The 25,198-nt window shown below is 34.7% G+C and overlaps 2 protein-coding genes across 4 annotated transcripts in view; one reads left to right on the forward strand and one right to left on the reverse strand.

Moving 5' to 3' along the window:
- LOC124367934 (SEC14-like protein 1) overlaps positions 1-879 on the reverse strand; it is a 111,888-nt gene extending 111,009 nt beyond the window's left edge. For all 3 annotated transcript variants that reach the window (XM_046825145.1, XM_046825144.1, XM_046825143.1), the window contains exon 1: positions 629-879. In XM_046825145.1, coding sequence (XP_046681101.1) covers positions 629-691 — 63 coding nt within the window. In that variant the 5' untranslated portion in view covers positions 692-879. The remainder of the gene's footprint in view (positions 1-628) is intronic.
- Positions 880-2,356: 1,477 nt separating this feature from the next.
- LOC124367935 (MORN repeat-containing protein 3-like) lies at positions 2,357-20,809 on the forward strand. The gene is made up of 6 exons (XM_046825146.1): positions 2,357-2,685; positions 9,496-9,647; positions 12,424-12,583; positions 16,562-16,749; positions 20,020-20,159; positions 20,574-20,809. Exons 1-6 carry the CDS (start codon positions 2,547-2,549, stop codon positions 20,605-20,607), a joined length of 813 nt encoding a protein of 270 aa, XP_046681102.1. The 5' UTR covers positions 2,357-2,546; the 3' UTR covers positions 20,608-20,809.
- Positions 20,810-25,198: the final 4,389 nt, after the last annotated feature.

Raw genomic sequence — 25,198 nt, forward strand, 5'->3', positions numbered from 1 at the left:
TGATATTCAATAGGTCTAATTTAGATATTTCTCATCGATATTCGATTGTCATGGTGGCCGCTTAACATACTGCAGCCGATATTAAAAATATCACCTAGGCTAAATGTAGAATTTATTACTGACTGTATTTGTATATGTGGAGCCCTAATATAGTCTAGGTGTAGTAAAAAAAATTGGACTAATATGGTCTAATCTAATTTGAAAAGGCTAGGCAAAAATCTTAAATATATTTATTTCAAAAGTAAGTAGTATGATTATTGTATGTGTAAAATTGTTTACAACCACATAATTTATAGGGTAATTAGGCAAAGTTTATGTTCCTGACCTACCACAATAACTAAGTTTAAATTAACAGTTAGGCTAAGTTGAAAAAATGAAGTTACTAGAATATGGCCTCAGTTTAAACATGAATAAATAATCTAATTATGGAACAGACTTTAGTAAATGATCAACTAGCTAACTTATGTAATTTATATTATGATAGCACAATTATTTCAATCTATATTTATTATTATTATACCCAATCCTATGAATAATATTGTCAAATACTATAAATAACTCAAATAGGCTATGGTACTTATTATTAGTACGTAATTATAACAATTTAATAATATTTTAGGCCACATACCTTCATAACAAGTTCAAAAGGGTACTTGTAGACCCTCACAGGAGACTGATAGTTTTGCACCATTTTAAATGCAGAATACTAACACTTTGTAATCATTCGACTTAATTAGTAGTTTATAAGCATGATTTCTCCTTATCAAAAACTATAAACAAAAAGAATATTAACGAAAACGTTTTATACAAGTTTTAATACAAAGCGACGCTCTGCAGATCACTGACACGAACACCCCACACAGCCACAGGAGCGAAAGCGACAACAAAAGTATGACTCGATTGAACAAGAATGACAGACGCGAATAACCGAGAAAACAGACTATACAACTGACTTTGACAGTAAAAACTCAGCTGATGCACATCTCTGCAGACTATGTTGTTCGTTAATCTACACTTTAACTAATTTTGATGCTCAGTGTCCCAAAGAGAATAACTTTGGCTCAAATCTTGTTCATTTTCAATATGTACACCTATGTATTTATATTTTCTGCTTGTATATCAATTGTGCAACATTTTAAAAGGTTTGTCTTGCTAATAAATGCTTCATTTTGAGCTACGACAAAAATTTTATGAATGATTTTGCAACAATGTCCATCCAGTCTTTAGGATGATTCTTTCGGTGATTTAAAAGTGTTGTTTTAATAGTTTTACGAATGCCCAGACAGCAAATACTTGTGATCTTTTCCAATGAGTATGATCCTTATTACGTATAACCATAACTTTTTAGTAGGCTGATATTCGTTATTTCCCCAGCATTATAACTGAACACAGTTTTAAGATCGGCAGAAACTAGTAATTTAAATGTTTTTCTTTACAGCCTCTGGTAGAGTGGTCTTCATGCATATGTGTATATACGCAGAGGACATTTTCTTAATATTGTGAAGGCAAAAGTTGTAAACCTTGAAAGCTCACATGAAAACAAAATGTATCACTTTTCTTCAATTTGACGTTTAAATCGTTTAGTTATCTTAAATAGTTTTTTTAAGTAACGGACGTTCGAAATTCTTTTTTGGAGATCCAGTATATGTTGGAGATGTTGGCTAGAAGTTTTTATTTGTAATAAAAACTTGGCTAGACTGTTTGGTTTGCAATACTTTTGTATGTATTTTTAATGTATGTATTTATTACACAAAGAAAATGCCTTTGATAGTTGGTTGTGTAGGCTACTTTTTACAGTCATTGCATATTTATTTGTTGGAGGCTGAAGAGCTCGCTTCACATTGTAAGCAAAGCATTAGATTGTGGTAGTTTTCAGTGGATAACGAGGCGAGTATTGTATGCTAGCTTTATCAAAAACATCTGTGAAGGACATGTCAATGTTTATGTTATTTTGTGCCCCATGTTCATGGTTCAGCAGCACGGATTAACATTCTGGTCACTCTTGACATTTTCAATTTATGATGCTTTCAAAAGTAGACTTACATCACTGTTGCCTCCAACTTCATTGTCTTGGCTCATCTCTTCTGTTGAAATAAATAAATGTTAATAGAAAACAAAAGCTTGAAATAAATATAAACGGAGCAAAAGTACTCTTACATAACTTTTAGCCGGTGTTAAAAAGTGCATCATTTTCCAAGCGTAGTTATCTCTCTCTTCGTTACTAGCAGGAAACATTGTATATTCTATTAATGATTAATAATGAAAATGTCATTATTTCCAAATAAGAGTTGGTTGCAATTGTTTGTAACATTGCCATGGCAACTTAGTAAACAGTCATTACTCTCAGCTGGTTTTGTTGTGTTGTGACAATTGGAATTGTATCAAAGTACAAATTTCTTGTAATGGGTCGTTTTTAGCAAATTCCTTGTTTCATAAATTTTAGTTTGAACATGATTTATCAGAAAGATAAAATATAAGTAATGTTTACAATATTATCACATAAATAAGAACTGTACTCTTTTTGGCTCTGATTTATTTAATTTAAAATGCCATTTCTGAAGCCTTATAAAGAGCCCAGGTCTCGAATCCTTGAAAGAACTACAAGGAAGAATGGGTTGCGACATGCTATCTTTAATATAAAAGGAGATAAATATATTGGCGAGTGGAAAAATAATGTACGACACGGTAAGCTTAGATTATCTTAAGTAATTAATTAAATAAATTAAATTTTGGACAGTTTAACCTTGGGTCCTGGAGGTTTCTATAGACAGACTCATAATAATGCAGTATTCAGTTGCTTTCAAAACTTCCCTGACCCAGGAGTCAGGGAGCATCATAAATCCCCCCCCCCTAACCATCATAACATCATGATGGTGTTATTGATAGAACATCATAAGCTAAGCCTGTGTTGTTGTACTGATAAGAGACTCCTTTGACCCTATTTTTGAGCATGTAACCAGTAATTAATCAATTTGTGTCACAATACCCCTTTTAAAAATAATTTAGAGTTGTTTTTACAATGACTGGAAGGTTTTCTCGGAGTATTAAAACTACGTGAGTGAGGCATGACCGATGATTTATGAATTTAGCATGTTTTATATAAGGTCTCATTTTTCTGTATTAGTATTTTGCATCTTGGGCTTCAATACTATTTTTAACTCTTCATGGTTTGAGAGTCCTTCATTGGGGTGTCATTGTAAAACTCGTCACCGAAGTCTGCGCTGATGGCCGGAGTATTTCCGATCGGTACTTTCCCGTCCTCAGATCACGTGCCCGATCGTCCAACGTGATTTGACATCGGAAAATTTGGACGATTTAATTTTTTAAATTAAAAATCATTTTACTTCCAGAAGCTATAACTGATGTATGTACTGTAAAAGTTTCACATTTTTTCTTTCACTAGTTTTATTTGGTCCTGAAGGCAATATTACCTAAATTTCCTACTGTAAGTGCCTGTAATTGCACACGGAATTAACAACATTTGTTTTATTTTTTCTAAATTCAGGGAATTTGTCTAGAGGGCTATAAATTTAACTTCAAAATTAGTTTCTAAACCCAAAATCGATGGCACCACACAAAATCTTGACTAGGAGCTTTCAGGAAGAAACTATAATCTTTTCCATCTATCTTATATTTGGAGTAGGTTATATTTGCTTTAGGTTGTTGTTCTGAAAATGTCAGTCCATAATTGTCATCTTGTGAAAAATGCACCATCGAAGATTTGCCAGCTTAATGTTGCCTATCTAGATGTTACACCATTTGACCGATTGAATCACTTTATCTTGACAAAATTAGCACAGCGTTAGAAGTCCCATTGTAGATTTTGAAAATATATTTCAATTCTCTATGGTGATCAGAATACAATGGTGTTTAAAGTTACAGTTTTAAAGGTTTAATAATTAATTGTGATTTTCAGGTAATGTAATCCATTGTTGATGATTTTCTTATGTCTAATTGTATCAAAACCCCAGCAAGTTTATTCTCACAATGTTGCTGACAATCTTGCCTTATTGAAAGGATTAGAGAGTTTCAGACACTTACCATAGTTATATGTTACAAAAATTGAACATGTTTTGAGGACTAGAATCCATCCTCTTTTTCAGTTGTAAAATCAATTTACAGATCAAGTAAAGCATGTGAAAAAAAATGAAACAATATAAAAATGGCAATGAACTCATCAAATTCAACAAGTATGTACATGAAAGGAGTCTCAAAAGAAACACAAACCATATCACTGCACAATACAGGTGAAGTGCAGAACATGCACACATCAGAGATAGTGAGGGGTGGGAGATACTCAATGACACCACATCATCTAAAACACAAAAACAGGAAGATAATGGTTATGAGGGGAAAGGGCAAATTCCGTTGACCTTATGGTTTTAATGTTTTTCCGTTGATCTCTTAGTCATAATGTGTATTTAAATTTTGTTGGCTGTGGTTGTATTGATTATTACAATTTGTTTATAATTCCTAACCAGTTCTTTTTTATTATTGGTAACAAAAGTAGACTAACTTTAGTAGAGTGACTGAAGGTGAATAACCAGTATTATGTATGAGGTACGAGGGCTGTTTTTTTTTCAACTTCCGATCGTGCCGCTAGATGGCTGGGCGAGCGGTATCGGCCAGCAATGCGCGGCAGTCGACTGCGCACCTCTCCCACTACAACCTCACTCAATTTCAGACGGCCGACGCCATTTCCAATTTATCTAGCGACACATAAACATGGCTACCATGATAGAATCTCCCGCCAAGTGTGAGTTGAGAAGTGTCATTCGTTTCTTGCAAGCTGAAGGGTTATCTGCAGCAGAAATTCACCGTAGAATGGAACGAGTATACGGTGAAAGCTTTATGAGTGACAGTGCAGTGCGTGATTGGTGTAGGAAATTTAAAGATGGACGAGTTGACATTCATGATGAAGGGGGCCAAGGACGAAAGTCGGTCGCAAACGAAGACCTCGTTGATCGAGTTGACCAAAGTGTAAGAAGCAATCGAAGGTTTACGATTACGGAGCTATCCAATCAGTTTCCTGAGATTTCAAGGTCAGCCCTATACTCTATCGTAACTGAAAAGTTAGGCTACAAAAAACTTTGTGCGCGATGGGTGCCGAAGATGTTGTCTGATGACCACAAAGCTCGGCGAATGGCGTCAGCAACGTCTTTTCTGAACCGCTATGAAGCTGATGGCGAAGATTTTTTGATCAAAATCGTGACAGGAGATGAGACATGGGTTCTGTACGACACCCCAGAAACGAAACAGCAGTCCCAACAATGGATGCATTCAAACTCTCCAAACAAACCCAAAAAATTCAAAAAAACTTTCAACAACAAAAAGATTATGGCCACAGTGTTTTGGGATCAAAAAGGTGTATTGCTTGTTGAGTTTTTAGAGCCAGGTACCACAATCAATGCGGAAGGATACTGCGGTACGTTACAACGTTTGCGGAGAGCTATCCAGAACAAAAGGAGAGGAATGCTCACATCGGGAGTAGTGCTCATTCATGACAACGCCCGTCCTCACAGTGCTGCTTTGACAAAGCGTCTTCTTGACGGTTTTAAATGGGATGTTTTTGACCATCCGGCGTATAGTCCTGACTTAGCGCCGAGTGACTATCACCTTTTCCCGGAACTGAAGAAGATGCTAGGAGGGCAGAGCTTCCGAACAGACGACGCGCTGCGAGACGCCGTGAAGACCCATCTCAAATCACTGGCGGCAAACTTCTATGAAGAAGGTATTAAGAAGCTTGTACCCAGGTATGAAAAATGCCTCAATTTAAATGGCGATTATGTTGAAAAGTAACTAATAATGTACCTAACTTTTGATAATAAATTTATTTAATTACTCTCCCTAGTTTTATTTTTATATCACATCGGAAGTTGAAAAAAAAACAGCCCTCGTACAAGTTAGTTGTTTGAAAAATTCACTTTGTGATGCATTATATGTTGGCTTCATCCTACTTTATGTGATGATTTTCTGACTGAACTAAAAACAACAGTTTTATACAAATATAACAAATACAGAAATCTTTATTCGTATACATGGAGTACAGAATTGTGTCAATATAATTTAGTTGTACAATCAGGTATTTAAAAATTCTTCTAGAGTGTAATTATGGTTTCTGCAGCAGCCCAGGCCTTGAGTGCTGTCTTGAAGTACTTCTCATCTCTGCGTCTCTCTTGAGGTCCTCTGGAGATGATTGAAAAGTTTTTCTCCCCATGTAATAATAATAATAATATGTTGTCTTTATTTTCATCAAGCGTTTCTCAGTTACATACAGAACAACTGCTTTTTCAGAACAACTATCGTCAAATACAACATATACATGAAAATTAAATAGAAATAAATAAATAAAATCTATACATTAAGCAAATTCTGCCTCATCTTATTCTTAAATGTAGCTATTGAACATTGTTTCACGTTTGGTGGGAGGTCGTTGTACAATTTCGGGCCGAAATAAGAGAAGCTCCTTCTTCCCAACTCCAGCCTAAAACTTTGGGAAAGTGAAGAAGATTCCCATGGCGGGTTCTGCGCTGAGAGACCTCATCCCGAAATGAGAGCTTCTCACTAAGGTACTGAGGCTCCTGATTAACAAGAGCCTTGTGGACCATGCAAACACGTCATGACCCTGCAGACGGTCTCTACCGACATCATCCCAGCGGCATCTCTGTAAGGAGAGACATGCTCAAATCGTTTCAAATTAAAATGAAACGGATAGCAGAGTTTTGCAACTTTTGAATGCGATGCATGTCTTCTCCAGAAATGCTATTCCCGTAGGCTGGGAAACAGTAGGCGAAAACGGACAGGACTAGTGACTGCATGATACGTAGCTTCGCAGACTCAGGTAAAAAATGTATGTGTAGGTTTCTTTTCAAATAGGGTCAGGTGGGGTGTGTGGGGAGGGGCATAGTCACAGGCGTTTCTGGTGTCATAGCTGTGTGTGTCACCTAGCTGGTCAGGTTTCTGAGCTATTGTAAAGCAGATGGTCCTCGCAGATGTAGAGTGAGACAGCTGTCAAGATCGCTAGTTCTCCAAATGCCTGACGGCATGAGTCTTGAGGAGTCAGTCCCGCAAGAATTCGAATTGCTTTCTTTTGTAGAACCAGAAACCCGCTCCCTGTTTCTTACTTGAGGAGTTGCCCCACACAAGTAGTCCGTACCTCAGATGAGATTCAAAAAGAGAGAAGTATGCTGTCCGGTAGTATCATTGTTACAAGTACTTTTTATTCTTTTAAGAGCATAGATACTAGAGTTGAGCTTGCTGCAAAGACCATCAATGTGTGAGTTCCAAGAGAGATTGTCATCTATTGTTATGCCGAGATACTTGGCTTCATTATCTTGGATTATTTCAGGTAAGCCATAGTAATCATTGGTTCTTCGGCCTTTCCATATTATTGTTGTGTTTTTGCTCTCATTAAGAACTAGGTCATTATGTTTGGCAGTATTGCTTTTGTCATATTCAGGGCTATAAATGAATTTATTTCAAGAGATTCTGTGTCTTTTTTTGCAATAAGAAGAGCGGTGTCATCTGCATATAACATAGCTTGGGCCCAGTCCAAAGAAGATAGCTTGGTAGGTCATTTGTCAGCAATATGAAGAGCACTGGTCCAAGTATAGATCCCTTGAGGTACACCTCTAGTGATTGGGAGCAAGGTTGATCTTGCTTTATGGGATGTGTTGTTTCTGGTATAATTTACTTCCACTAGTTGCTGTCGATCTTTCAGGTAGCTAGCAAGCCAGTCATGTGATGCTCCCCTAATGCCCATTATTCCCTACTTTTTGGAGCAGTAGTAGAGAGTGGTTTAGGCAATCAAAAGCCTTGCTGAAGTCTAGTTAGCATGGCGGTTACTGTTGTACCTTCTTCAAGTTTGTCGATAATAAACTCTGTCAGTTGAACTATAGCCGTGGTGGTGGATCTTCCTCGTAAGAAGCCAACATGTTGAGGCGTCAAGATGTTTTTTGAGTAGTCAGGTGTGCTGTCAATTGATTCAGAAAGATTTTTTCAATTACTTTTGATATCGTTGGAAGAATCGATATAGGTCTATAGTTTTTCACACTGATGTTGTATTTGCCTTTCTTGTGTTTAGGAAATACTTTTGCAAGTTTCAGTTTCATAGGAAAGACACCTTGTGAAAACGACAGGTTAATTATGTGACATAAGGGATTTGCTATTTCATCCTTATGAGTTTTATGAGTCATGTGAGCAATTTTGAGTTTTTGGGGTTTAAGGTTATATTTTTAGACCAATGTTGGAATTTTCTTCAATGATTACAGGCATTGGGGATTGAAGTGTATGCATTATACTGAACAATGTATAGAAAGGCAAACAAGTTAAAATAATATTATAGTTATAGTAAATTACCACCCATACCATTCATTACTAGTAATCTCAGGTATACCACTGACTCCTTGTGTGATTATTTAAAAAATTATTTAATAAGATATTTAATAAACCATATAGATGGATGGTAACATGATTTTAAGAAGGCCATGTCTGGGTTCTTATTAAATTAGAACAACTTACTTGTTATTCAATATATATATATATATATATATATATATATATATATATATATATATATATATATATATATATATATATTAACAAACATACATTAAACAAAATACATTATAAATGTATAAAGATTCTATATAAATCAATTGTCTCCCCTAAATTAGTCAAAAGTTTTAAATTCTAATGTTCTGATTGTTTATAATATTTATTTTTTATATAAACTACAGATACAATATTGACAAGTTAGAAATATAATGAAGTAATAAAATTGTATTACAGTGTATTCTATGAATTAGTAGACATGGTTGTAAACATGCAATATTTTGTATTTAAAGCCTATAATTAATAATATTTTAGTACAGTAGATGGGTTATTTTCAATTTATGAAAAACTTAATTATTTTGTGCTAAATGTATTTACTATTAATTATATTTATTTATTAAAATGTATTATTATTTCAAAATACAAAATGATCTATAAATTAGTATTTCCTCTCTTTAACAAAATCCATTTTGCTTACAGCCATGTTCAATATAACATATAAAAAAGTCATTTTCCTTATTTTTCCCACAACATTGAATATAACTACAAACTTAAATTTTGAATAAGGATGTATCCATTTTAAAATTAGAGATAATATGCAAACTTGTGTGATATCCTTAAACAAATTTACGTGTTATGTAAAGATCAATATTTGAAATTAAAATACACTTGTCTTTATCTTAAGCAATTATAAATATTCATTTCAATCTCAAAACTCTTCAAGGCCAATTTTGAAATTCAGAATGACAATAATGTCAATTACTTTCAAGAGGAAGTAAATAACAAAAATTATTTAAAATTGAATTATATTCTGTTAATTTAAGAAATTCAAGTAATTTTCAAAACTGCACCAGGGTTTTGTTGAAAAAATGTCACAGCCACACTGTTTACTTTACCAGAAAGATAACCACAAAATGCATCATACTTAAGATGTTGTTTTAGGTAAAGGGTCGTACCTGTCGAAAAAGAAGAGGCTTTATGAAGGAGATTGGGTAAATGGACTGAAGCATGGTTATGGAGTCCTCTCTCAAGTACTGGATGACGGCACTTTTGTTTTGCTGTATGAAGGTGACTGGGTGAAAGGAAAGCCAGAGGTGAATAAATACCCGTTTTAACTGTGATTGAGAATAAAAGAGGTGCATACGAGAATAAAAGGGGGTTTTATTTCATTTTCATTAAATAAGGGTGAGAACACATGAAATCAAGGCAAATACTTAAAACCTATTGTACAAGGGTCTTTCCGTTATTAAAGAGACAAATCGGTCCAGAGAAAAACTGTTTAATTTTAGAAAACAACACTTTTTCTACCTTTCAACATAATTCTCTTTGAAAATTTATCCACTTGTTCCAACAGGCCATACACTTTTTTAATCTAGTTGCAAAAAACTCTTTATCTTGATGTTGGAACCCACACACCTTTTCATGTCCTCGTTGTCCTGGAACCTCTTACCACATAATACCTCTTTCAGTGCGCCAAACAAATGGAAATCACTAGGATCTAAATCAGGAATATAAGGGCAATGAGGCAGTACTTCCCAGCCCATTCTGTTGATTGTTTCTCGGGTTAGTTGAGCAGTATGAGGACATACACTGTTTTGCTGGAGAATCACACCTCTAATCTGAGATCCACAACGTTTCTCTCTCATTGCTGGCTTCACCATGTTTAAAAGCAAATTTGAGTACTATTGGCTATTCTGTTCATTGTACGCTGCTCTTTGAGATAATCACAAAAAAATCGGACCTTCAGCATCCCTAAACACCATCAACATGACTTTTGCTGGTGATGCTTGGGTTTTGAATTTTTTCTTGACAGTTAAGTTGGTGTGCTTCCACTCCATGCTTAGCCTTCTTGATTATGGCTTGATACACTGATTTATTACCTTCAGCAAGTAAAAAACTACTAACAGAATATTGTTCAATTAATGTGGAATTTTCCAGTGGATTAACCTTCTTGAAATGTATTTTTGAGGTTGTAAACAGAACAATGTTGATAAATCAGCTGATCAGGGATTATTTCAGTGATGCCAAAGTAAAGCCATAAAAGTACCAAACCCTACCAACAGTTTTTTCCCAGACCAACTTGTCTTATTATTAATTAAATGACTTGTACATACATGTAACAATGCTACTTTTAACGTCTGTCTCTTGTATGTTAAGTGCACAGTGCCATAACTAGGACTTGGCTTTGGAGCAGATGAATCTGACTGAAGAGCTCACATGGGGGGGGGGGAAGTAAATTCTGGGTTGGAATAAATATGATTAAATCTAAATTTAAATAAATTAGATAGGCCTAATTCTCAGTAAAACATAAACTGCTGTATTTCAAACAGTTTGATATCTCCTTTAAAAGCATTGCTTATATTTTTAAGTTTCTTTCCTCCTCACCCCCCCCCCCAATAGTTACATCACTGTAGTACAGCAAGACAGATAGCTTAACAATAACAATTATAATAGGATATTAAATAAAAATATTAATTCAAGATGAGAAGAATAAATATTATGATTGTATTTACCTTTAATGAAAATATTTCTCTAAAACTTTATCTTTGTATTACAAACCAACAATGATAACACAATCAAGTTTTTGTGTAGAATAAAAATAATTCTATAACAATTTTTTATTTTAAAGCTAAAGTCTGCTTTTTATTTTAATTGTTATTAAATATACTTAAAATTAAATGAAGTTTCGCTTAAAATAACACTAATTCACTATTCATTTTAAAGAAATTAGTTTTAATATTTTAAAAAACTCAAATCAAACTTGATTAACGAAACTAAAACATGAAAGTTCTACCTAAAAATTGTACTTTTTCTTATTTAAAATTAAATAAGGTTTATAAATGCACTTTCTTTCTCTTAATACTCTATTTTTAACTTCAAATTAATTCTATCAAACTAATTCGTTTATTGATAAAGTTGTAACTAATGATCTAAATTTAATTTTAAACCCACTGAAAAATCCAAGATGTCTTTGCTAGTAGCATCTCCACCTGTATTCTTTGTTGATATCATCAACAGATCACTCCCTCAAGAATTCTTTCCTAACAGGGGGATGAAAAAGAAATGAAAAACTACATGGCAATCTCCGTATTACACATTTGCAGTTTGTAAAACTAGCTGAAAAAGTCATCAACATGAAACTTATCAGTTATTACTTTGGACACTGAACTACCTTTTCATTGTGGTCTTTTCCTATGTTTGACAAATATGTTTATTACTCATAGAGCTAGTAGATACACGTATACCAGCATCTGGGATGCAAAAACTTTGAGTTGCAGAGGATCATGTATTGTCCCAAATAGTGAAAACTTTACTTTAGCAAGGATTTACTTCAAAATATTAAACTTTTGAAAACTTAATTATGATTTCTTTGTTAGAAGTTCAAAAGGATTTAAAACAATATTGTTATCAAGAATTTTGAATTATCGAGGTTATATTACCGTATTTTACTGTACGAACGTAAATTTATCTCTTCTGTTTAACGTTTGCATACATTAACTAAAAAAAGTACATTGATTTTCTTTGTCCAGAGTTTGAGAGAACGTCATAGGTATTTGTTTGTTATTTACTTCTTGAAAAACTTAAACTCTGAAAACCCCATCCAACAATATCTTATGTAGTTGATAGTTAAAATGCAAGTAGGCTGATACCAAGTAATATTGGAAGTTAAACATATTTTTATTTGTTTTGACAATCATTGAATATCTGCCTTGAATAAAACATGATCAAACCTACATTTGATGACGATGGAGAGAAAGATCTAATCTCTAATTAATATACAACTTTCAAGTTGGGATCCATCATGTATAAAGCTGTTCTTAGTTTATTATTCACAAATCAGTGATTGAAATGTATGACTATGTACGAAAGGGTGTCGGCAGGAAGCACTATCCCAGGGAAGAATATTACGAAGGCGAAGTGAAGGCAGGAAAACGTCACGGGCACGGACGTATGTGGTATGCTGATGGATCCTTCTACGATGGTTTCTGGGTTGATGACATGAAGGATGGCCTCGGACTCTATGTCGCATGTGAGTTTTTAACTCGGATCAAATCAATATACTAATAAAATCTGAGCTACAATAAAAACTCATGTACTTTAATTAATTGTAATTGATATTTCATTTGTTGACCGGATTAAAGAACCGTTAATATAACCCTGTAGATTCTACCAAGTTGATTTATTTATTTATTTATTTATTTAACGGAAACCCATTACATGCAAATACATAACAATAAGCAATCAAAGTTTGAAGAAAAACAAAATTATATAATAGCTATTACACAGGGCAATAGATGGCAGCAGGCAATAACATTAATCAAAGAAGAGTCCATCGTGCTCGAGAGTATATCCAAGTAAAAATAAAAGAGACAACGTATACAACCCATGATAGTGCGATAGTAATATAAATAACAATAATCATAATAGATAATTTTAAATATATGTAAAATACACACATATATGTATAATACAAATCTAAAGAACAATAACATAAATATATCTTAATCATTACAAAGAAATAGTGGAAAATTCAACAATAATCAATAGCATTAATCATGCATAGCAGCCGTGCACAATACACATCCACGTCCAACCGAATTCAGCTTATTAAAAAAATCTGTATCACAATTCAATAAGAATATCAATATGAGAACAATAACAATACTATAACAATGTGATACAATAACAATAACCATGCAATAACAATAACAATAAACCAAAATAATACAAGGAATATAGTAAAAAACCATAACAACTACATAAATTACCTATAAGCATTAACAAGAAAATAAACTATGCAACATACAACAACAGACCATTACACTACCTAGCCATAACATTGGAATTACAACTCCGCAACAATCACAGCCACACCAAAATACCATAAGTGGTCCCCCGAGTGCACCACCACTCGCAGTACCAGCGCTGATCACAGTGAGACATCACAGGACCACTGACAACATATGATACTGTGGCCCTTTAAAGGCACCACCAATTAAATACTTTCGCAAACAGCACCACTGCTAATGATCACCAGAGAAGTGGAAGTCCTTCACTGATCTTCGAAAAGTAGCCTCCGACATAAAGAAGAAGTCCACCTCTTCAGGCAATGAATTTCCAAGACGTTGCATCCTGACCATGGCGCTGTTCATCTCATAGTTAGTCGCATGATGGAATCTACGAAAAAGTTCTCTGGATCTTGTATAAGAAGGCAGACGAAAAAAAACACACGTTCCAGCAACTCGGGGCAATCAATCAGGCCATTGATGATTTTATACAAAAACATTAAGTCTTGGACTTTCCTTCTGGCTGCCAATGATGGAAGACACAGCGCTTCAGCCAGATGGTCCACAGGTAACCTCTCTGTACAGGAAGCCAGTTCGGACGCCCAGATAACGTAGAAACTTGGTTTGAATCCTTTCAAGGTCGTTTTATCAAGATTGACTGGTGCGCGGGGACCACACTACAGAGGCATATTCGACAATCGGCCTTACCATTGAACAGTACAACGTTCTTAGTGTACCAGGATCACTAAAATGGCTTAGCAGATCGCATCAAAAAACCAAGGGGTTTCGTGTGGCTTGTAGGCCACTTCTTTGCAATATGGAGCGTCGGCATTCAAGGCAGGTGTCCATACCACACCCAGATCACAAACCGAGGGAGGCCGTCGCATGACATCACCATCAACACTGTAATTTGAAATGAATTGGTGATTTGATCCTGTGAAATGTGAATGCTAAGCACTTTTTGCTATTCAGCGCCATATCGTTCTGCACGCACCATCCCTCAATCGCAGTCAAGTCATCTTGAAGAACCTTACAATCATCAGGATGTTGAATCGCCTTAAAGATCTTAATGTCATCGGCAAAGAGCAAAGAATTAGCTTCCAGATTGCAGACAATGTCGTTGATAAATATATTGACAGTTTTGGACCCAGATGTGATCCTTGGGGCACGCCAGAAACTGCCGCGAAGGGTTCAGAGACTGATGAAGCAAACCTCACTGACAATTGGCGATCAGACAAATAGCTAGCAAAACCATTTCAAAAGTAGTACCAGCGATTCCACTAGCCTCGAGCTTCCTAATAAGGAGAGGATGACTAACCTTATCGAACGCTTTAGAAAAGTCCAAGTATAAAGTGTCCACCTGCTCAGTCTTTTTGAACGCCTCCACTATGTAATCCTGTGTAGAACGACTAGATTGGTGACGGTCGATCTGCCATAAAAGAAACCATGCTGCTGAGAAACAATACCCCTAGTCAGAATTCGATCGACCTTCTTCAACACCAGTTTCTCGAAGACCTTGGCCAAAGTCGGCTGTATAGCAATTGGTCGATAATTACAAACATTATCGATAGCACCCCCCTTATGAATTGGCACAATGTAACTTTGCTTGAGAAGCCTCAGGGAAGACGCCACTCTGTAGTGATTTGCCGAAAAGTTTATGGATTGGACCGGTTAGAACTGGACTGCAATATCTCAATACCCTCGGGGGGAATCATGTCCGGTCCACAACCTTTATAAACATCCAGATTGACAAGAACCTTCTCGACCTCCTCAAAAGTGACATCACAGTCAGCCATTAAGTCCTCCGAGTCTACCGAGATAGGCAAGACCAAGTTGCCCTGATTGGAGTTGGATCTGGAAAACGATGAAGAAAAGAACTGAGCAAAGTATGAGCTCATTAATGCTGGTTCAGTAGTTGTTAGATCTCCAAACCTCATGATCGAGGGTTGCAGCAGGTGCGTTGTTGACATTTCCAATAAAACCCCAGAAAACCTTAGGATTGTTTTTGAGCCTATCTTCAGTAACGGCGATGTAGTTTCTGTAACATTCATTGGACAGCAGCTTACATTGATTGCGGATGTGGGAAAATTTATTGTAATCAGTGAAACAGAGAGTTGTTTTATATTTTTTGTGGAGTGATTTCTTCATCAAGGTTAAGTGCTTTAGTTCTTTTGTAAACCAGCATGGAAACTTGGAGGTACCAATTTTCTTCATAGGAGTGTGGGCTAAGATTGTGTCCCTAACACTCTCGCCAAATGCACTGAAAAGCTCGTCCGTACTCTTTAGATAGTCCATCTCACAAAATCCCAACGACTGAAGATCGAGAAATATGCTTGCCATATCACATCTTCTGAAATCGGGGCACCAATGACGCAGAGGAGTAATTTAACTGAGGTACGGGTACCCTCACATTCAGGGCCGGATGCTGAGGATCAATATTCACTAGAGGGTGACAATCCTCAAGAACAACAGTATCCGGAATGGAAGAGAAAAACCAAGTCCAGTAGTACCAAGCGGTTGTTCTTCACACCATTACACTGGTTACCACGAAGCAGTGATGCAAGTTCCTTTAGCAAACGCACGGAGGACGATTCAGTGGCACAAGCAGGAATTGACCAATCCACACCAGGAAGGTTAAAGTCGCCCACCAGCACAGATTCAGTCATGTTATTTCCTGTAGCCACAATTTCCTCTATGACCTCACAATAGTTCCTATATATATGGATGGGTTGAGTAGGAGGAATATACACTCCAGACAGAACTATATTAAAACCACAGCCAAGGGAGAGGGCCACAGCGACACACTCAATGTCCTGTGTATTACATCGAATCAAAGAAGATGGTATCTCCCTATCCACAGCAACCAAGACACCTCCTCCGCTCTGTTTCGAACTAGTTATATTAGACCTGTCCTTCCTGTATACAATATAATTACTAAATCCTAGTTCTGTGTCTCGAATCTCAGGTAATAGATTGGTTTCAGTGAGTATCACTACTCATGAACGCAACTGGCAAGTTCGACAGTTAAATCGTTTAGCTTAGATCTCAAGCCATTTACATTCTGATAATATATGTTTTAATGCCGGCCTCCAGTTGCGGTTTTTGAGTTTTTTACTGACTTATTGACGATTTCTTGATTGACCTAATCCTGTAGCATATGAGATATAAATTACATTCTGAAAACGTACAACTACATTATTTGAGTTATTTATATCTTGCAGCCAATGGGAACAGGTATGAGGGATACTGGCGAGCAGATCGTAAACACGGCTACGGTGAATACTACCATCTAGACAGTGGGCAAATGCAGTTTGGTTTGTGGAACCAGGGAATCGCTGTTTGCACAAACATGAGGGACATCATGTTCCGGCAAGCTAGCCAGCAGCCTACACCTTACCCTATACCAGAGGTCAGTGCCTATTAGGTGTATTGTGAGATTGAGTATGATACAGGACAGTGACCCAGTAGTCTTACCTAAGCATGCATACATTTCCTTGTTAACAGTGATTGGTAACTACATTGAACCTGGTCATAGTTTTTATGTGGAGATGATATGGGTTGACACAGAAAATTGATTCAGGTAATGACTTATCAGATCATTCACCATAGAGGCTCTGCTATATCAGTTGGCCCAGATAACCAAATCAAGCAACGTCGAGCGTGGCTGCTGCTTGGATGGGTAACTGCTAAACGATCCTGTCCTTGTAAGCATCCGCCTGCCCAGCCATTGGTGGTGGTTTGGAAGTCATCTTTAAGCCGTTGATCCCCAGGTTAAGTGTTAGAGAGGCCTTCTTAGCCCTAACTTCACCTGGTAAAATAAGACATCTTTACTTTACTTTACTTGGCCCTTTTATAGATGAAAGTAATAACAATTTGTAAGTTCCTACAAAAGAAATTTAGATCTCTCCATAATTAATATATTCCTAGTCTCCTTCATGCCTCCGCAGCTCTTGGGTATCCCTTCTTGTGAACTTCCACAAGAGAGATCATCAGTGTGCATCCAGATAAGATTAATGAATAAATTTCTACTCATATACCCAAAGCGAATATGGACCAAGGTGACAAAGCCAATGGCAGTTTCTAAATAAGTATCTTTTTGGCAGTGTCCCTGGTAATTTTCTTGATGCAATCAGAAATATCCAATTTATGACTCGGTGAAAAGCATTCAAGGCAGCAGCTTAGGATCAGGAACACACAGCTCGACTCATCAGTCCCTAGCCATCTGGTGGATTCTCAGTTCATCCCTGGCACAACTTTACTGCTCCCCACCTGCACTTATAATCTCCACCAACCCCATCTGAGTGGAGTGTTATGTACAAGGACCCAAGATTGAGCGAGTCATTTTTTTGGTTTTACTGATCTCTTATCTCAAAGTGAGATATCTTATCTCTGATCTCTTATCTTATGGTTATTTGAAGAAATAACTCTAGTGGAACATGTGGTAGCAGCAAAGCGGCTTGCCTTTAATTTGTCTAAGAGCAGTTTTTGCCTTTGTCCTAGCTGTCAAAGTGAAGAAGACCCAGATAGTCAAGATAGATAGTTCCTGCATTTACTTTAGGGGGAGGTGCAATAATTCTCCTGATATCTCAAGGGAATAACAGTGGTATTACTTCAAGATAGACTTAAAGATCTAGTTGGAAAAGATAGTTGCTACAGGATTTCAAAGCTAGAGTGTTACTTGGGGTTCCCACTCTGACATATCTTACTTTCAATGATTTCAGTCTACAAAACATACATAACACATCATTAAAGGCTAATTAATAACGTTAAGACGTTATTATAGTCTTCTCGTTTTTCAGATGTATTACAAACAAAACCATGACAGCTTTATTTGTCAGCAAAATTGATGACATTTCCAGATTGAATTACATTAAAAACATAAAACCAATATTTAATACATTTTATTGTTTTGTGAGGCCTTTCGATATCCAAGATATCTTCTTCAGACACATCACAAAAGTAAATACAAAAAGTAAATTTGATTATTAATAATAGTTAACATATGTGATTTAATATTAATTTGTCCTGTGTGGCGTAGTGTGTAAATATAATTAAATTATTACTGGTATTATACTATATAAATTTTGAATGTTATTTTTGTAATCTTCGTTTAAGTAATATTGAATTTTGAATTGGTCCATCTTCTTGATTTAATAGATCATCTGTATTTGTTTGATTTATGTAATATGACTCCCATGCATTTAAATATTTTGGAGTGTTAACATGTTTTAATAGTTTTAAGTTTTTCTGTGATATAGTGTGTCCAGTATTGATGCAGTGGTGTGCGACGGCAGATTTTTCTTTTCTGTTGAATTTAATGTTGGAGCAATGTTCTTTATATCGTGTATGAATTTTTCTTCTTGTTTGTCCAATGTATTTTTTGTTGCAGTCATCACATTTAATTTGGTATATACCTGATTTATTAATAATTTCTTCTTCATCTTTTGGATTTTTCAATTTATTCTTCAATTGACTTGTTGTTTTATATGTGACGTTTTTATTTGTATGTTTTTTTTAATGATTTTTGCACATCTTTAGATATATTTGTCCATGTAGTGCTTATCCAATTTGTGTTTGTGTCTTTAATAGGTAAAAGTGTTGTCTTGGTCATGTTTCTTTTTTGCTTTTTTAAATATATGTTCGACTAAATCTGTTTTATATCCATTAAAAACGCAACATCTTTTATATACTGAAGTTCTTTTTTGAATTTTTCTTGTGATAGAGGAGTGTTTAATAATCTATATATCAATGAATGGAAGACTGCTCGTTTTTGTGTTGGTGGATGATTTGAGTCATTTGTTATATAACGATCAGTGTGTGTTGGTTTACGACATATATCGAATTCTAATCGCTTTAAAATTGTGTTTTTTATTACTAAAATATCTAAAAATGGAAGTGAGTTGTTGGATTCAATTTCATGAGTAAATTTAATGCTGGAGTAAAATGAATTTAGGTGATTTATAAAGTTATTAAGGTTTTCATTTTTGTTGAACACTGCAAATATATCGTCAACATATCGAATCCAAATTCTTGGGAAGTATGGTAGAGATTCTTTCACTAAAATTTCAAAGTGACTCATGAAAATATTTGCAATGAAGCATGACAAAGGATTTCCCATTGCTGTTCCATTAGTTTGAAAATAAAATGAGTTTTTGAATTGAAAACAATTTTGATTCATACATAGATTAATTAGAAGCATGAACTCTTCAACTTCTTTGCTTGATAAATGTATAGACTGAAGCCAATCTTGTATTAAGAGAATCGTAGTGTTCATAGGTACGTTAGGATATAGAGAAGTAACATATATTTAAAAAAGCAAAAATTTATTTTGAAAGCTAGTTAAAATGTTAGCTATTTTCCATTTGAAAAATATTGTTTTGTACTTTGATAACTGAATGAAATATTAGTTTTAAGCAAATATCAATCGGAAATATAATGAGTTATTAATAGTAGGGATTTTTATAATAATTTTGAACTCTAGTTTTATAATCTAGTTTTTTTTTTTTTTATGAAGTTAAAACTGTTACCACACTGATACCACCTACTCAAAATTTATTTAGCTTAGAATTAAATGTTAATTTAGTAAATTTTTTGTAAAATTATTGTTTACTTGTGTTAGTATGTACTAGTTTGTAGGATTAATCATATTTGCTCATGAAGCTATGCAACAACTGTGCAGGTTGAGTTATTGGACCCCGAACTTGTATATGAGACGGAGTACAATCGTATAGCGACAGAGCAAGTTGAGCCAGAACCTGAGGTCGTTGAGGTCTTCAGTGTTTCACCTGGTCCCTCACTTTCTCCGTGGTTCTACGTCGAGTAAGTCCTTATTCGTATTTATTATTATAACTTGAGCCTCACAAAATTAAATTTGGGCCTTTTAGAATGTTAGAGGACTAGAGCATTACAAAATACAAGTGCTGAAAAATTTTATAAATACGCAGTGGGATAACTAAGAATGGGTATGAGGGGGATAGAGCCTCCCCGCAAAATTTAAACAATGTACATATAACAGCAATCCATCTTATTTTAAATAGAACAGATGTTTTACTTTAAATTACGCCCACCAAATTTGTTTGAATAAAATTTTTTTTAAAGATTTATTCTATACTTCCCTGTGCTCTTCAATTAAGTGCAGCCCCCACTTCCCAAGTATTAGTTACACCACTCGAAATTATAAAATCTGGTCTTGATAAAAATAGTTAGTAAAATGAATTTTTCTTTTTGTTCTAGTTGCTGTGACAGAGTATTTCCACCACGATATTAGGTTGTTTTCACCATATGTATATTCAGTACATTTAGATTACATTACAACACTGTTCTTTAGTATATTTGTACCTTAACTAGTTTATGAGTGATGGAAGTCTATTTTTAAAATAACTAATACAATTCGTATAAGATGTTATTGTTACTGTTGTTAAATATTTATTTTATTTGGGTAAATATAGGTGTTACTTTTTTATATAGTACCAAGTGAAAATCTAATCTTAGAATTATATTGTTGTTGTTATTAACACTTTGATGCGGTTTAACATAGTATGGAGACGACACGTGATGAACTTGTCAAACACCTTCACGTTTATATAACGCAGCTATGAGCATTATTAGTAAACAGTCTTTAACATGTCATATCTGTTGATATAGCCCCCATTACAAATTCACTTCAGATGAAGCGGTTACTTCATTGTTCCCTGATTTTAATTACAGTGTCTGTTGGGCTAAAATCTGTGATGGCAGTTGAACTGACTATACCTTGAGGTACCAATATCCCATTCCAACATGAACACAAATTGAATAACCACACTATACTTATCAGCAATAAAAAATTAGTACGAATGTCAGATCTAAGCTGTAGAAGTCGTAGCATGTGGTCTTCAGATCCCAAAAGTCTTTGCACAAGTTCCTGGATCTTGGACAGGAACTTCTCTAAATATCATTTTGGCTACCCTGGAGAGTTCTTACAGGCTGTGGTTGAGTAGTTACTTGATGAGGAGAAGGAGCCATGGCTATAAGTTCTGGGCCAGATGAAATGGATTGCATTTGTCTGCCTGTCTATCTACATGGTGTCTAAAAAATAAACTAGCCTTAAGACTTAAAATTTTATATGAAGCTTCATTTATATACAGACAGCACCGAGTTTGTGATGATTGTACATGTTGAACTATGGAATTTTGCTGAGCATCATTGAAGCCTATCACTCAGTAAGCTGACAAAATTTTCTTTTTTTTCTGCTCGTCTATCTGTCCACAGGACATCTCGAGAATGAAACACGCTATAGACACAAATATTCTTGTTTATCCCAGTAGAGAGAATAATGATTTTATCTTGCTCAGTTAGCAATTTTAATAAGTCAAAAATGTTGAGTGATTTATTTTGAGATTCAGTGTGCATTTTAATTATATAGCTATGTAGTTTTGACATTTCACAAAAATATTTAGTTTTTGCTTAACTTATACATTATTTTTGCAGATGTATTAATAAATTTTCCACTATGCTGATTCTCAGAATCACATCAAAGGGTTAATAGAAATGTCGTAATATTTAAGCAGGTAAAAATGTGTGTGAGCAAATTGTAAAACACTTTTGATGGCTCAATTATTCTTTAAAGGTAGAAGACAGCCATTTTATACCAGAGTGGTACCAAGTTTGGCGAATATTATATGTGCCAAACTTGAAACTTCAACAGTACATGTAAAAAATAGTATTTAATCTTCAAAGAGTGACAATATAACATACTCATTACTACAGATGTTTTTTTAAAAATGTTACATATAATAACACTTTTTTTGAGACAAGTGTTAGAAAAGAGAGGTGGGAATACGGAAAAGATACAATGGTAGCGTTTATAGACCTACAGAAGGCATATGATAAGGTACTGAGAGAAAGGATATGGGAGAGTATGAGAAAGAGAGGATTGCGTGAGGGAATAGTAGAAAGAATAAAGAACCTGTACGGCATATGTAAAAACAGGGTAAGAATTGAAGAAAAATATACAGATACTTTTAAAACAGAGAGAGGAGTAAGGCAGGGAAGCATATTGTCACCTTTCCTTTTCAATATTATAATGGATGAAATTATTCTAGAAGTACAAGGAAACAGAGGAGCAGAAGAACTTAAGACAATAGCATATGCGGATGACATAATGATATGGGAAAATAGGGAAGAAGAGTTAGAACGAGAGTTAAACAAATGGGCAAAAGTGGCGAAGAAATATGGTTTAGAGATGAAACATACAAAAATGTAAAGTAATGAAAGTAGAGAGAAGGGATGGAAATAACAAAGACGTGTTAGTTGAAGGAAAAAGACTTGAAAAGGTGAAGGAATTCTGTTATTTAGGAAGTATCATAACAGATAGGGGCACAATAAGAGAAGAGATAGGAAACAGAATATGGAAGAGTGGAAAGTTTTTCAATATGGTGAAGAAGATTGTGTGGAGTTGGAACATTGGGAAAGAATCAAAAGTATTGATGTATAAATCTTATTTCCAACCAATTTTATTATATGGAGCAGAGAGACGTGGACGTGGACTAAAAATGATTTAAGCAGATTGCAAGCTGCAGAAATGAGATTTTTAAGAGGGATAGAGAAGACTACAAGAAGAGATAGAATAAGGAACGAAATAACCAGAGAAAGATTGAAGGTAGTTTCACTGCAAGAGACAATGGAAGGAAGAAGAATACAGTGGATGGGGCATGTGAAGAGGATGGGAGATAATAGAATGCCTAGAATAGCACTGGAGAAGGAGGAAGGAGGAAGAAGACCAAGAGGAAGACCGAGAGGAAGATGGGAGGACCAAGTGTGGAAAGACATAGAGAGAAGGGGACTACAGAAAATACAGGTGGATGAAGAGGAGACCTGGAAGGATAGACTAAAGTGGAGGAGGCTGTGTACGACGACGACCCGTGAGAACGGAAATGTCTGACGATGATATGATGATGATGTTACATATAATACATTTTTCATCAATATAAAACCGTTTTCCTAATCATTATTAACGCTTCACTGTTAAAAATAGATCTGATAATTCTAAGGAAACGCAAGTATTTATCTATAATACAATGTTAATGTTTGCTAAGGTATATCTATTAAATATTTATTCAGTTAAATTTTGCTGTTTTATTTCTATTCCCTGTACTATTCTCGCAAATACAATTATCTTCGCCATAATTTCAATCATACAAGTCTTGTCAGTAACATAAGTTTTATACCCAATGTTACTCAGATGGTAAGTTTTGCAGTTGTGAGCCATTACTGTCTAATTTCAATCTTATCAAGTTACTCAAAATAAAGATACGTGGTCTGATCAAAAATATGATGAATATATTTTAATTTCAAAAAGTAATAAAACTTACATTGAATTTGATTTAATCTCCTTCAAAGTACTGCCCTTGACTGGCAATGCAGTTATTCCAAAGTTTAATCCATGACTGGAAACATTTCTGGAAGGCTCCTTCGAAAGGACTTTTAGCTGCTCAGTGCATGTTTTAAAGTTAAAATGTTGTTTTCTCAATTTATGAATTTTTTATATTATGAATTCACCAATGTTTTCTTAAAAATAACATTTTTTAATGTTGAGTTGTAAGTGAAAAAAAGCATTCTTAAATATATGGTTTTTACGTTACATTTTCTCAATTCATTATTACAACATTAGAGTTGTTTTTTAACTAAGCTTTATAGATCTGGAACATTTTTTTTTATGTGATCCATACACATTTTAATGTGGTTTGCTAAGCAACTAGTATTACAAGATGCACGTCTTATAAAAATGTTCTCTTGCCCTAAAAAATGCAACAACCTTAGTCTCAGATGTTGGTGAGTATTGCACTTCCCTATACTGTTTCATCATGACTTACTTCATTAGTACTAGGGATATTTTCCGTTTATGTTAAAATTTCATGTGACGCCTTTTAGTGGTAATGTAGAATATTACCTAGAATAATGAGGCAGGATAGAGTAAAGATGGAGATTTTTATGACGCAATGATGACAACCATGCAAAATGTAATTATTATACAAATACTTGGTTTATATTTACTTCAGAAATACCAATATTTAGTTGTTCACAAAAACAACCTAATTTAGAGTTATTTGTCCTAATAATTTTATTTCAAATATGGCATGTACTAATACCATGCCATAATACATATTAATAATTAGTTTCAACGCTCCAATAATCACTGTGGTGACTGCAGCGTCATTTTTCCGCCGATCGTAAGTTGAGATGTAGAAGCACTGTCTTAAGAAAGTAATCTACTTAAAATATTTTTGCTCCCTTTGGTTTTGAGTGGTTGGTTAGACTTCCACCTTTTCACAAAATTGAATTATAGAATCCATGGTATTAACTTACCAAAACAGGTCAAAATCTCTTCTTTACTCAGTTATGCGACCTTTTTGTTTGAGAAGACTGAGACTTTCTTAATATGAGGAGAATAGGTAGAAAGTTATTCTTCTGAAAGCTGACAAAACAGAAAACTTGACTAAAGACGTTAATACAGAGCAAAAATGTTTGGAAAAGACACTTGTACCCTTGGATACAGATTATGCAAATATTTTTTTATTTCTCTTTATTAGTTTCCATGGATATTCTGATTGTAGACATAATAAATACAGTTAATTCTAGGAATAAACTTAGAGATGAATGGCTGATAGTCTTATCATAATTTTATTAATAATAAAAAATATAATACTATTGATCAACGTATTCTGTATGCACTTGAAAGTCTATTTATATTGCTACATTTTTTATATATTTTTAACTTGAACATTTATTGGTTTTACTTGTCCCCAGGGCTAATTGACAAACATGGCTGCAGGCTAGGTAAACCATCACACCGACCTGGACAAAGCTTTAAAAGTCAG

This window comes from Homalodisca vitripennis, chromosome 8, assembly GCF_021130785.1.
Source record: "Homalodisca vitripennis isolate AUS2020 chromosome 8, UT_GWSS_2.1, whole genome shotgun sequence".
Classification (NCBI taxonomy): Eukaryota; Metazoa; Arthropoda; class Insecta; order Hemiptera; family Cicadellidae; genus Homalodisca; species Homalodisca vitripennis.